This window comes from Phalaenopsis equestris, unplaced genomic scaffold, assembly GCF_001263595.1.
Source record: "Phalaenopsis equestris unplaced genomic scaffold, ASM126359v1 Scaffold000819, whole genome shotgun sequence".
Lineage (NCBI taxonomy): Eukaryota > Viridiplantae > Streptophyta > Magnoliopsida > Asparagales > Orchidaceae > Phalaenopsis > Phalaenopsis equestris.
In genome coordinates, this window is record NW_018165259.1 from 46,385 (window position 1) to 59,212 (window position 12,828).

General features: G+C 37.4%; 1 protein-coding gene across 11 annotated transcripts in view; it reads left to right on the top strand.

The window, feature by feature from the left end:
* The window catches only part of LOC110031446 (zinc finger CCCH domain-containing protein 67-like), a 64,136-nt gene that overhangs the window by 35,991 nt on the left and 15,317 nt on the right, over positions 1-12,828 (top strand). For all 11 annotated transcript variants that reach the window (XM_020734635.1, XM_020734641.1, XM_020734645.1 and 8 more), the window contains 3 exons: positions 6,866-7,261; positions 9,880-10,053; positions 10,134-10,292. In XM_020734635.1, coding sequence (XP_020590294.1) covers positions 6,866-7,261; positions 9,880-10,053; positions 10,134-10,292 — 729 coding nt within the window. The remainder of the gene's footprint in view (positions 1-6,865; positions 7,262-9,879; positions 10,054-10,133; positions 10,293-12,828) is intronic.

The window sequence follows — 12,828 nt, forward strand, 5'->3', positions numbered from 1 at the left end:
GAGCGGGCTGAATTAATCAAAGGAGTCGTTACCTTGGCAGGGAATTAAAAGACTTCCATTCAGGTAGCTGGTTCAAATGGAAAATTTTAACTCTCAATTAAGATAAAATTAAATGATGAATTTGAAATTCAAAAATTTAAAATTCAAAATCGTTTAACCCTTGTTCAGCCTGAGTCCAGCCCAAATCAAATCTGAGTTGAACTTGGGTTGAGCCCGGGCCCGCGCCCCGCTAATTAAAAAAAATGTGCATCGATATTCGTGTCACTTGTGCAAGTGCATAACCATAGTGATATGGGTGTCATTTCTAACTAAGTTCGACGTTCCGGAAGCGTCAGCGCATCCGTTTCGTCATCCGAGGTCGACCGGACGAGTTCGCTGACGGGCGAGTCGATTCAAGTCAAAGTCGTGTGTGTTGCAGTGAACACGTGAATTGCAGTCGATTCAAGTCAAAGTCGTGTGTGGTGCAGTGAACAGTGCGTGAATTGCGGCGTTTACGAGTAATCGAGTCACAAAGGGTTCACCTAAGGCTGTTTGATCCTATGGGAACTCATTTTCGGATCATCTACATGTTGGTCATTAGTCATTGCAACTAGAAGTTGAGTGCTTAGAACCACTCATGCGAGTTCTTCACAAAAATGAGTCAATAAGTGGCTTGAAGTTCTACGGTAGGTGGGCTCCATTGCTAGTCTGCTAGGATGGTTAATAAGAACTCTTAAAGCTAGATCCTAGGTTCTAAGAGTAGGAGACTAAGACCTCACTAAAATGAGGTCAACACTCATGTATGACAGGTGCCTAGGGGGAGACCCACAAGGGCTACAATTTTGGAGAAGTGAGACACATGAGCAAAGCTACTCTAAGAAGAGAGAGAGGTAGACGTGGATAGTATAGAGGTCATAATCGTAGTCATGAGGCCTAAAGAGGTGGAAGAGGGGGCTACCGGTCAACTTTGATGGCAGCAAAGGACGAGGGAGAGACGTGGGTGGTCTTTATCGATGAGGATCATGAGTTCCTGGAGATGTTAAAGAGGAAGCTGAGAATGATAGGTGATGTGATGTGATTGAAAGTACATGTATTGTATCGTCATTCAAGGATAGCACTGCTACTTATACTCAATCAAAGCTAAGCGTGATACACATGCTCTTGCCTCTATATTCATCTTGACATGCGATAGGTATTGCTCGTGAGTTCTCTTCCTACACTCCTCTCGTAAGTTCCAGAAGGCATCCAGTCCACTGATGGTACAATACGATGTGTGGTTGGTTAGGGTACAATGAGATGTACCGATTCTATGACATTGTCGAATGTTTGTGCGCTCCCTCATTTCTAGTGCATCTTTTATTCATTAGTATTATTATACTCCAAATAAAATGTGGTGTTTCATTTGATATTCCTAAGATGATTTTTCAGAAGAAGGGGACCAGCTAGAGATTTGGGATTGCAACATGGTATAGTGGACTCTGGTACCTGGATAGAGAGCGGATGGACTTAACCTTGACATTGATGGTAAAGAGTGGTAGAGCAGGAGCTAGGAGTGTGGAAAATGTGTTGTTGCTATATCACAGTCACATGAGATACCCTTCGTTTAGTCTGTTGAGTTGTTTGTGTCCATCATTGTATGAAAATGAAAATAAACAAAAGTTTGTGTGTGATACTTTTGAGTTTGGTTAGTATACCAGGAGATTTTATTTTAGTTCTAGTAATAAGAGTTCTTCTGTTTTTTATTTGGTGCGATCAGATGTATAGGGATTTATTCTATAATTTAGATGAATGGTTATATATATTTTAGGACTTTCATTTATTGTTTTTCACGTGTTACTTGGTCATATTTAATGAGAAATAAATGTGATGTGTTTGTTGCTTTAAAGACTTTCACATGGCGATTCAAATTCTATACGATGCAGTGAAAGTATTGATATTCGATAATGCGACATAGTATACCACAAGAAATTTGAGGAGTACCTGTCAGCCCAAGTGATATATCATCAAACTAAAAGTCTATACACACCGACACAATACAGAGTCATGGAGGTAGCCCGAAGTATGACGAGCTCGATGAATGCCCCAAAGCACTTGTCGGGGCAAACGATCAACCACTCAGTTGATCAATGAAATGCTCTCAAGAGTTTTGGAGTGACAATCTTCTTGTAAGTTGTTGAAAGGAGATGGTGGCGGGATACTCCTATTAAAGGTATTTGGTTGTGTGTGTATTGTGAATGATATAGACCATCAAAAGGGAAGCTAGATCTTAGACTTGTGAAATGTGTTTTCGTGGGTTATTCTGCCACTCAGAAGAGGTAGTTGGAGTCCAATAAAGAAGAGACTATTTATGAGCACAGATGTGATTTTTAGAGAATTCGAACTGTACTACACCTTGGAGGCCACCTCACATTATTCTATCACTCAAAAGGGATATATTTATTGGAGCCCAACAGTAAAGAGATTATTTGTAAGTATGGATGTGAAATTTAGACAATTTAAACCATACTACACCTTAGAGGTGACCTCACCCTTTGGTGACTCGTTAGATGTTGGAGGTATGAGGCGATAGGTGGAGAGCAGTGATGGTGAGAGATTGGTATAAGTGGGAATGATACCTTGTCTAAATGTGAGGGAAGTATAGGGTGAGGAGGCTTGTCTCGTTGTAAGGGAAGGGTCGGTTGAGGAAGAGCCAAAAAAATGAGGAAAATGAGCCTAAAGGTAGTGGGATTCAAGCTTAAGTGGAGATGTGAGAGGGCATACAAGGAGGAGGCAGTGAGAGAACAGTGCATGCAGTGTCACTTGCGTCATCAAGTTTCTTGTTTTGGTCTATTCCGACTTCTGAGGCATCTACACTATTCTCCTCAAAATCAAATTGCACTAGTGATATGATTTGTTTCTCTTTTTCTCCCACTCCCACGACTTTAAGGGTGATCTCTCGCAGTAATTCTGGGCATTTTCTTGATCTTTTTGGTTTCCCACATGACATTGTTCAGTTTGTCTCATACTCTAACTTATTGCATATACACAGACATTCATTGAATTTTTGGACAGTGTTTCTATATCCAAGCATGGGTAGGTAGCTAAGAGGATCCAAAGTGGAATGTTGTCATGTTGGAGGAACTTGGTGCTATCGATAAGAACATGACTCGAGAGCTCACGTCGGTACGAGCAGGGAGAAAGGTAGTCGCGTGCAAATGGCACTTCACAGTGCAATAGATCTTAGATTGAAAAATTTATCGCTATAAAACATGGTTGGTGATGAAAGGGTATAGTCAGACGTATGACATCTATTATGATGAAACATTTGCACTAGTGGTGAAGATGAGCATAATCAAGACACTCTTCTCTCTGGCTATGAATAGTAGATGAAGATTATACCAATTTGATGTAAAGAATGTGTTTCTTCATGGGGATTTGCTATAGGTGTACATGGAAATTCCCCAAGGCTTTAGCACAAACCAAGCAGTGGGCAAGTTATGTTGATTGAGGAAGTCACTGTATGGTTTTAAAGTCTCCTTGAGCTTGATTTGATAAGTTTGGGATAACAATAGTAGACATGTGTTATCAGCAGATCAATGTTGACCACACCGTGTTCTTTCGACGACATGATGGTCACACTACTATGCATGCCATGTATGTGGATGTTATGATCATCACTGGTAATAATGAGGGATAGATTCCTTAGCTGAAGCCAAGATTGGTCAAAGAGTTTGAGGTGAAGGACCCATGTCAACTTATATATTTTCTTGGGATTGAAGTGGCTCGTGGATCAGAGGAGATTGTTATATCTCAAAAGAAGCATATGCTAGACTTGCTCATAGAGACATAAATGTTGGAATGCGAGACCGTGATTTCACCAATTTGATCAGAAGAGAAAGTTGAGCGCAGAGGCAGGAGATCAGTTGATTGTGAGAGATATTAGAGGTTGGTAGGTCGTCTCATCTATCCGAGTTAGTCTTGCCTTGCCATATCATTTAGAGTAAGCGTGGTGAGTTGTTGTATGCATAATCCGAATAAGGGCCACATTGATGCAGTTTATAAATTTTGAGGCACCTGACGAGTGTACCAGGGAAGGGGTTGATCTTCAGGATGAATGGGCATTAAGGCATGTAGACATTAGGAGCTACTATGACTCAGATTGGGCTAGTTGTGCTAATGCTAGGAGGTTCACATCAGGATTTTGCTTGTTCATAGGGGGTAATTTGGTCTCTTGAAAAAGCAAGCAGTTTGTAGTTGCGAGGTCGACGACAGATGCAGAGTATAGGGCCATGGTCTTTAGGAGTTGCCGAGATGTTATGTCTGAGAGCTCTATGGTAGAGTTCAAGGTGGACCAATTAACTCAAAGGATATTGTGGTGTGACAACAACTTAGTAATCAACATTGCTAACAACCTGTTGTGTCACAATAGAACCAAGCATGTATGGTTTGATAGGTTATTCATCCAGAAGAAGCTGAAAGGTGGACTACTGAAGATAAGTCATGTAGCTACTGGAGAGCTAGTGGCTGATTGCCTTATCGGGGGACTTAGGTTATTAGATCTATCTAGGTTGTGTGACAAGATGCACTTAGTGGATATCTTTTACCCATTTTGAAGGGGAGTGTTGAGAATTGTATCTAATTTAAGGTTCTATCAAGTAATAGAGAATATGGAAAAGTTTAGGGACTTATGTGCAAGAATGTAAAGGCTCTATATAAGCCCTAGTCATTAATCAATAAACAAGTTTTTTTCCTTTACAAATCTGTTGCTTCAAAATCAGAATTCTTATTTCTCTCGAGGAATCTGATTTTGTTTTTATTTGCACACATCAATTTTTTCTATATTTCTACTTTATTTTCATTTTTTTTGCCCTTTCTTTTGGGTGCACATTTTATGCTTCTTTGTTTCTTCATGCTAACTAGTCCTTTACAATCATGCTTTTCTCCTGTGTGGACATAGATGGTAAAGATATTTGTGGCATAGTCTATGCAATTATGCCAACTCCGATAGCAAGATAAAGGGCTCAAGGGTCAGGGAAGGTTTTTTACTGGTGTATGAACATTCTGTTATTATGTGATTGGAAGTTGGATGGATTGAGCAAAAAAGGAATCCATGGTGGATAGATGGATCTTCACTAAAGCAGTCTGAGGCACATGTTTTTAGTTAATACTCTTTGTTTTGGCTCATCTTGTGCTTCAAGATCAGAATTCTTATTCCTCTTGAGGAATCTGTTTTTTTTTTATTATTTGCACACATTAATTTTTACTAAATTTCTATTTTATTGTAATTTTTTTGGTCCTTTCTTTTGGGGGCTATTTTTTGCTTTATTTTTTTCTTCAAGCTATCTAGTCCTTTACAATCATGCTTATCTCCTACATGGACATAGATCGTAATAATATTTGTGGTATATAATATAAATTTATTTAGTTTTCTTGATTTCTTGCAATAGGAGTATAATTCCTTGAGAAAAGTGTCAAATTGGCCTCCTGTTTATTTGCAGAAGGCCATTTAAATCCTGAAATTTATAATGTGTCAATTTAGTCCCAAACTTTTTTAGTATGGGCTGAAATAGACTCCTGTAAGCACTACTTTCTCCCCCCCATTAAAAATCTCGGATAAAATTACCCCATGTAAAAAGTTAGAGGACTATTTTGGCATTTTACTTCTAGTTCTTATTGATTTCAAAAATATTGAAGGGATGCTGTAGATATTTCAATCCAAACCTATGCTTGTTCAAATGGTCAATAATGCATTTTTTACTTGATTGATTAACATGAAATTGAGAAATACATGTCTTTCTCTGTGCTCTTTCTAGCAACAAATTAATTTCTGAAAATCGTTGTTATAATTCATTCCTACTTTTAAGATAAGGTATGGATTTCAGAAGCTAACCTCCATTATCTTACACTGGAGGGTTTTCTGCTTCAAAGTTCAATCGCAGTGAAGGATGCCATGTAAATTTAAATTAGAGTTTTAGTATTTTCCGTAAATCAATTTCAAATTTAACTTTGGGGCATGATCTCTGTAGTAGATGTCTAGCTCCCATAATGATATGAATCATATGTCAAAGTAGCCTAATCCGTCTGCCAAATACTCTTGAATCAATGAGCTTCTCAGTAGCAGCCCATTCTGCTTGAGGAACATACCTCCTTAGGCATAATTACTCTCACCACTCAGAACCATATTTGGGGCAAAATTGAACACTTACTTTTCTCAGCTCGATACTCTGATTATTGCAAAAATAGCTCTGCAACTTTAAAACCCTCTTGGACAGCTCGACAATATTGCCCAGCAGTTAATGTGCCAAAGCACTGAAGATCTCCTTTTTCCCAAGTAATGATTTCGTCAGATCTCTCCTAAAATGTACCATCCTAGCATGCATCTTGCCTCTCTTTTATAGAGCACCACTTATCACTTGCCTGCCTACACGTGGAACCATTCTAGCTGCAACTGGTGTCTTGTCATCATCTGGGAAAGGCCAGATCTCGACTATGTATGCTCGTCAAAGAGCTAGAAGTTTTTGGATCTCTTTGCTCTCTTGATTCCCTATTGTATTTTCTGCTACTGCCACTTCCACCGCTATTTCCAAATTTACAAAACTCTAGCTTCTCCTTATAAACGATCTACGAGGCTGTAAACTCAAATCATTACAAAATTCTCTCTCTATCTCTCTCTCTCTCAAGAGAGCCTCTGTAACCCTATACTCAACAAGCTTAGTGAATTCAGCAGCTAGCCTCATACTGGATGTTTTGTGAGAGAAAAGGCTGCAGGTTGGATCTCTGTTTAGTTAATTTCTTATCCTTAGTTGAATCAAAATCGACTTATTTCAATGATTTGTAAATAATTGATCAAATAATCTGTAAATGCTGTCATGACATCTGTACTGAATTCTTTTCCCCTGTTTTCTAGGCTATCAGAAGTCTATTGCATCCTCCAGACATAAGAACAACTGATAGACAGCAAGAATTATCTATCATGGATGCTGCATCTGAATTCAGCGGTGGTGAGCCACAACAATTTGATGAATACCCTCAAAGGCCCAGCGAACCTGAGTGCCAATATTTTATGAAAACTGGATACTGCAAGTTCAAATCAGCTTGCCGATATCATCATCCAAAATCATATCTTAGTTCCTGGAGACCTGCAAGCAACAATAGTGTCCCTTTGCAACAAGATGATTCCATAGAACAGTTGTGTGAGATAACATTACCGTCGGAAAACACTTCAAATGATCAAACAACATTTTTATGTCCATCATCATCTAGTACTCCCGGTCAGGCGAATGTGCAATGGAATGGTGATCAGGTAGTTTTGACCTAAATTTTACTTAGATTAATTTATTTATTTGATTAATTCATTTAAGATCATGGTTACTTCTAGTTTATGAAATTTGTGAAGGACTGTCGGGCTTGAATTTCTTTAAGAGATAATGTTAGAATTAGTGCTGCTTTTTCTTTGAGCTAGGGGTGTCAATTCGGGTCGGGGTTGGGTTCGGGTTCGAATAAAAAATGAGCCAACCTGAATATGGTCAATTAGAACCCGACCCAAATAATAGACGAGTCAAAAACTAAAACCCGAATCTGACCCAAACTTTCGTGCTTATTTGGGTCATGTTTGGGTTTTCAGATTCAACCCAAAGCCGATCCGAAAAATATTCGGGTCAATCTTAACGCAGATTTTTCGAGTCGAGTTTGAGTAGTGTTGGCGTTTCGGGTCAATTTTTGACACCCCTACTTTGAGTGTACTTTTACTTTTGTTTTTGTCTTATAAAATACTATTATTAATTTCTCCTCAAACATAGCAGTGCCTTCAGAACACATTTACCTTGTTTTAACCTATTTTTCCACATTGTGAAGTAGTTTTTTGGGATGCACTTTTATTTGTTGACATCATTACTGCTGATTTTTCTTCTTCTTAATATAATGCCTACAAATTGTATCAATTGTGTTGTGTGATGGTAAATAATTGTAATTATTATAATGTAAAATTAAGCATATATCAGAAATCTTGAGTATGATATGCGTACCTATATGTAAATCTTATAGCACTTATATGAGTCATTTGCATGGAAACATACACAATCAACATAGAATTTTCCAGTCACATCGAAACAACGCAAACAAATACTTTAATGTCATGGCTAGCGGCTTGCTTTGCATTATACTTTACGTGTGTAGTTGCAACGGCAAGGCGATAAGAATCAAAAGTATAATCCTTCTTTTTCTTACGTATATTTATTTATATTCTTTTTTTTCTCTATATTGAAATAGAAAGGGGGAGAGAAAGATTGGGAGAGGGACATAAAGAGAGAGATGAGGAGAAGTAGATAGAGAGGGAATGTTGGCTTTTGAAGGTTGGTCGGAGGCTTATGTTTTTGGTGATAGGTGTCGGGGTGTTTTTTTTGGTGAAAGTAGAAAAAATTTGGTATGAATGGTAAGGTACTGAGTTGATCGTAGTAGATATAGGTTACGTTAAATTGGTTAGGCATAGAACGACAAATTCCTAAAAAATTTAGAATTTTGCCAAATTATGATACCAAATGACACTATTCTAGGGATCCTAGAAGGTGTTAAGAAGGGGATTTAGTAGGGAACGGTAATAGAGTAACAAGGTAATGAAAATATGGGGTAAAAGTGTTGGAAGGAGTTAAACCTGCTGTTGGTCGGCAGATTCGGCGGCTGCAGTCCGAATGGTGACATGGCAAAGTAAGTGGCGAGGAAGGCCTATCACCTGTTCCTACCGCTTGTAAAAGGAAGATGATATAGCTCCCAGGAGAGCATGAAATAGAGACCGAAGTCCCTTAACACATTTACAATATAAAAAATCTGCTAAATCAGCAAAATAACAACATATAAATGGTTCCCTAATAGCAAAGAGTCTAATTAGAAACATAGGAACCAGTAAAAATAAAAAAAAAGGAAGAAATAACTTGCTGAAACCGGAAAATATCAGGCGGTTCATCCACTCCCGCGATCACAGAAGTCCTGCGTACACGTATCACGTAGCGTGGAATCGAGGAAGTCATGCGCCCCGAGCAGCCTTGCTCCCGTTTATCCTGGACCTGCTGATGTCCCGCATCTTGGGAAGCTTCAGCTTCTATTGCACAGTATATCCCTCTTTATTACTTATTTAGTTTTTATCTAAAATGAGAAGATTGTATATTTCTTAAGGTCAGGAGGTCAACTTTTGAATCCTTTTTCTATTTGTTTATTATAAATGTTGTTTGTGTTGTTAAATCTATTTTTTGCATATCACTTTGAATAACTTCTACCATTTTATCACATGTCTACCATTTTTTTTCTTTCTAATTCTTTAAGTTTATTTACTCGTTTTATCAGTGTTTTTTTTTTTTACCTATGTTGTCCACGCCCAAATTACTTTAATTTTTTTTTTAATTATTTTTTTTTTGTGCCAAAGTACTTTAGTTTATTTTTAGTTGTCTTATTTTAATATATGCCACTTCAACCATTCCTTTAATTTAATTATTTCTTAATTCAGAATTTCTAATTTTGACACACAATCTCTTCTACATCTTTCTTTTATGCCGCACTCAATGTAGATTTTCACGATTCCTCGCGCTTTATTTTTGATGTGATGGGCATTCTGAAGTTTCATTCAGGTCTTTTTCAAATGACCAGATCATCACAGTCCCTAAGCGAGCGAGGTCTAACTAAGGTGTTGAAAGGACTTGTAATGAATGCATGACTTGTTTGACTGTCTTTTAGTACAAAAGAAATCGCTGCTTTCGGCGACGGGTTTTGTGTGTGTTGTGAGAGAGCAAATCCTATAGTTTGGATCTCTGTTCAGTTTGTTTCTTATTCCTAGTTGAATACACAATGTTTTATTTACATGAATTTAAACTAAATTATCTGTAATTCTTTATAATGGCATTTTGTGCTGAATCTTGATCCCTTGTTTCCTAGACTTCCCCAAGTCCATTGCATGCTAGAGAGATGAATATAAATGAATTTAAAGGCGGCGTGCAGTCACAAGTTGATGAATACCCTCAAAGGCCTGGTGAGCCTGAGTGCCAGTTTTTTATGAAAACTGGATACTGCAAGTTCAAATCAGCACGCCGATATCTTCCAAAATTAAAGGTAAGTTTCATCATCCAGTTACCATTGCTATAGTTGGTGAGGATTCCTTTCATAATCTTAACAATTGTGCATCTTTTTAGTGTAGAGGTCCTGTAGAACAATTGGGTGGAACATTATTACCATCAGAAAATACTTCAGAGGAACAAGAAGCCGTTTTAGGCCTTTCATCATCTAAAGTTCCAGACCTGTTTACGCCTAACCAGGGATTGGAGTCAAACGCACAATGTAATGAAAATCAGGTAGTTTGACCTGTATTTTTATTTTTTATGGATTAACTTAATTCAAATTCTTGCTTGGTTTTACTTTAATAAATGGAGTAGGAGTCTTGGTCCTGAAATTTTCTGATAAATAATGTCATAAGCATTGCAGGTTTTTTCCCTTAGTTCTACCTGTGCCTTGTTTTGGCATTATTCTAATTTATTTTCTGCATTTTGAAGTTGTTTTTTTATTAAAAGCTGTAATCTGATGATTTTGATTAGCTAAAGTTTTTTCTTCCATTTAAGTTGAGAAATATTTACACAATCTGTCTGTTGTGCTGTATAACGGTAATAATTGCGTGCCTTATATGCAAAATTAAGAAGATACTGGAAATTTAATGTAACATATTAGTATAAATTGTTTATTTCATGGTGAGGACTGTTTTGTCTTTCCCAGATTTCTGAAATATTTGAGTTATCAATCTTTTAATGCAATTTTCCAAGTTAAGTTACTTGGACAACCTTTCTTTGATGGAAAAAAGAAATAGCATTGATATATAGCTTCGAAATTTTAAAATGACAAAGAAAAATTGTGTCATGTGAAAACGCCTTTTGAGTTTGTATTCGGACATAACTTGTTATTATTACGTTTATAAATATTATTTAAGATTTGTATCAAACAATTGTCAGTACAGAATGAACTTTGGACTGGTTCAAACTTTGGCAGCAACCAGTCATGTAATATTGTGGAAATCTGGGAAATAGAAAGAAAGATACACTGAAGTTGGCAACATTTGTAAAGTTTATTTAACATGTAATTTATCAAAAAAGTAATGGTAGCAATACCTATTAATTTGGGGTGATGAATTTATATATCATGATCATTGTGGGAAATATGGAAAACTTAACATGCCATTGAATTTTCTAAAAGGGCAAGGTGTAGCGTATACAGAGACGTCTTGAAATTTTACCATTTGACTGGAAGCCGAAGAACTGACCATATAAGGTCAAATTTCAATTGAAAAGAGTGTCAAAATAGTCCTTGACTTTGGGGCATCATTTTAGTTCTAGAGTCTATAAATGTGTTAATTTAATTCTCAGATTTTTTTAATACGAGCTGAAATAATCTCCACAGAGGATTATTTCAGACCCAATTTAAAGACTATGACTAATTTGAAACTTTTGTATATTGGGACTAAAATGACCCATATAAATAATCGGGAGACTATTTTGACACTTTACTCGATTTCCATTCAGCAGTGTCTGCCGCTTCGAACTGCACAAACCAACAAATCGATATGGCTAAAGACATTTTTTTTGGAGTAGATCTAATGAGAAATTTTGCTGGAAGAAATGTTCCAGACAAACTGAAGGAAGAAAGGGAACATATTCCTCTACTGTGGTTGATCTTCACTTCATCACTTGTGGTAAGAGAAATTTTGGAAGCGGGAATAGTCTATGCAATTATTTCAACTCTGATAGCAAGATAAAAGTCTCGAACTAAAATGACCCCATCTATTTTCAGAAGACTATTTTGGATTTTTACTAATAGTTCTTATTTATTGCAAAAATATGAGAGGGATGCTGGGGGTATTTCAATTCAAACCTATGCTTTTCCAAGTGGTCAATAATGCATTCTTATTTGATTGGGTGCCAAGGAATTGAGAATTACATCCTAGGCCTTCTATATCTGTCTCCGTGCTCTTTCTTGCAACAAAATAATGTCTGAAAATCCTTGTTATAATTCATTCCTATTTTTAAGATATGGTATGTATTTCAGAAGCAAAGCTCCATTATCTTTCCCTGGAGGATTTTCTGCTTCAATGCTTGAAGGATGCCATTTAAAATTATATTAGAGTTTTAGTATTTTCTTTAAATAAATTTCAAATTTAACTTTGGGACATTTCATTTCCATTATATCATGCAAACTATGAGCAGCCGAGCTTAATTTGTTTGCCAAATACTCTTGACTCGATGAGCTCTCGGCACAAGCTGATACCGGAACTAGTTGAGATGTGTTGTAATACAAAAAGTAAATTTTTATTAATATAAAAATAGTAATACAACACGACTCAACAAAAGAGAAATAGAATAATAGACGAATCACTAGCTAGAGCTATAGGATGAGATTTGAAGGTGGTAGCGGTGTCGGCGGGTGAGCGGCCGTTGGGTAGGTAGGGGATTGTGTGAGGTTGGTTGTAGGTGGATTGGATGGCGAGGTCGTGGAGGAAATAGGGGTGGCGGTTGTGTGATGGAGAAACGTGGGGATGGTAAATAACTAGTGGAGTGGTAGGAAAAAGGGGTTAGTGAAAAGTAGCAAAGGAGTTTGAAGTTTACTGCACCACCTCGAAGCAAGATACAGCCGAAGCACCACCTATCATTGGTTAAAACCCTAATAAGATGGAAGAGACTCCACACAGGAGACTAGAAGATAACTCTAGTAGAACTTGTCCCCCACACACACCGGGGACACCTATTTATAGCCTCCTACTTCTACATGAAAGGAAGGGGAGTGGGACGGTAAGAAGATTCCAGAAGAAAGTCTTTTCTAGAAGAAGACGGGTGAGGAGGGTGCATG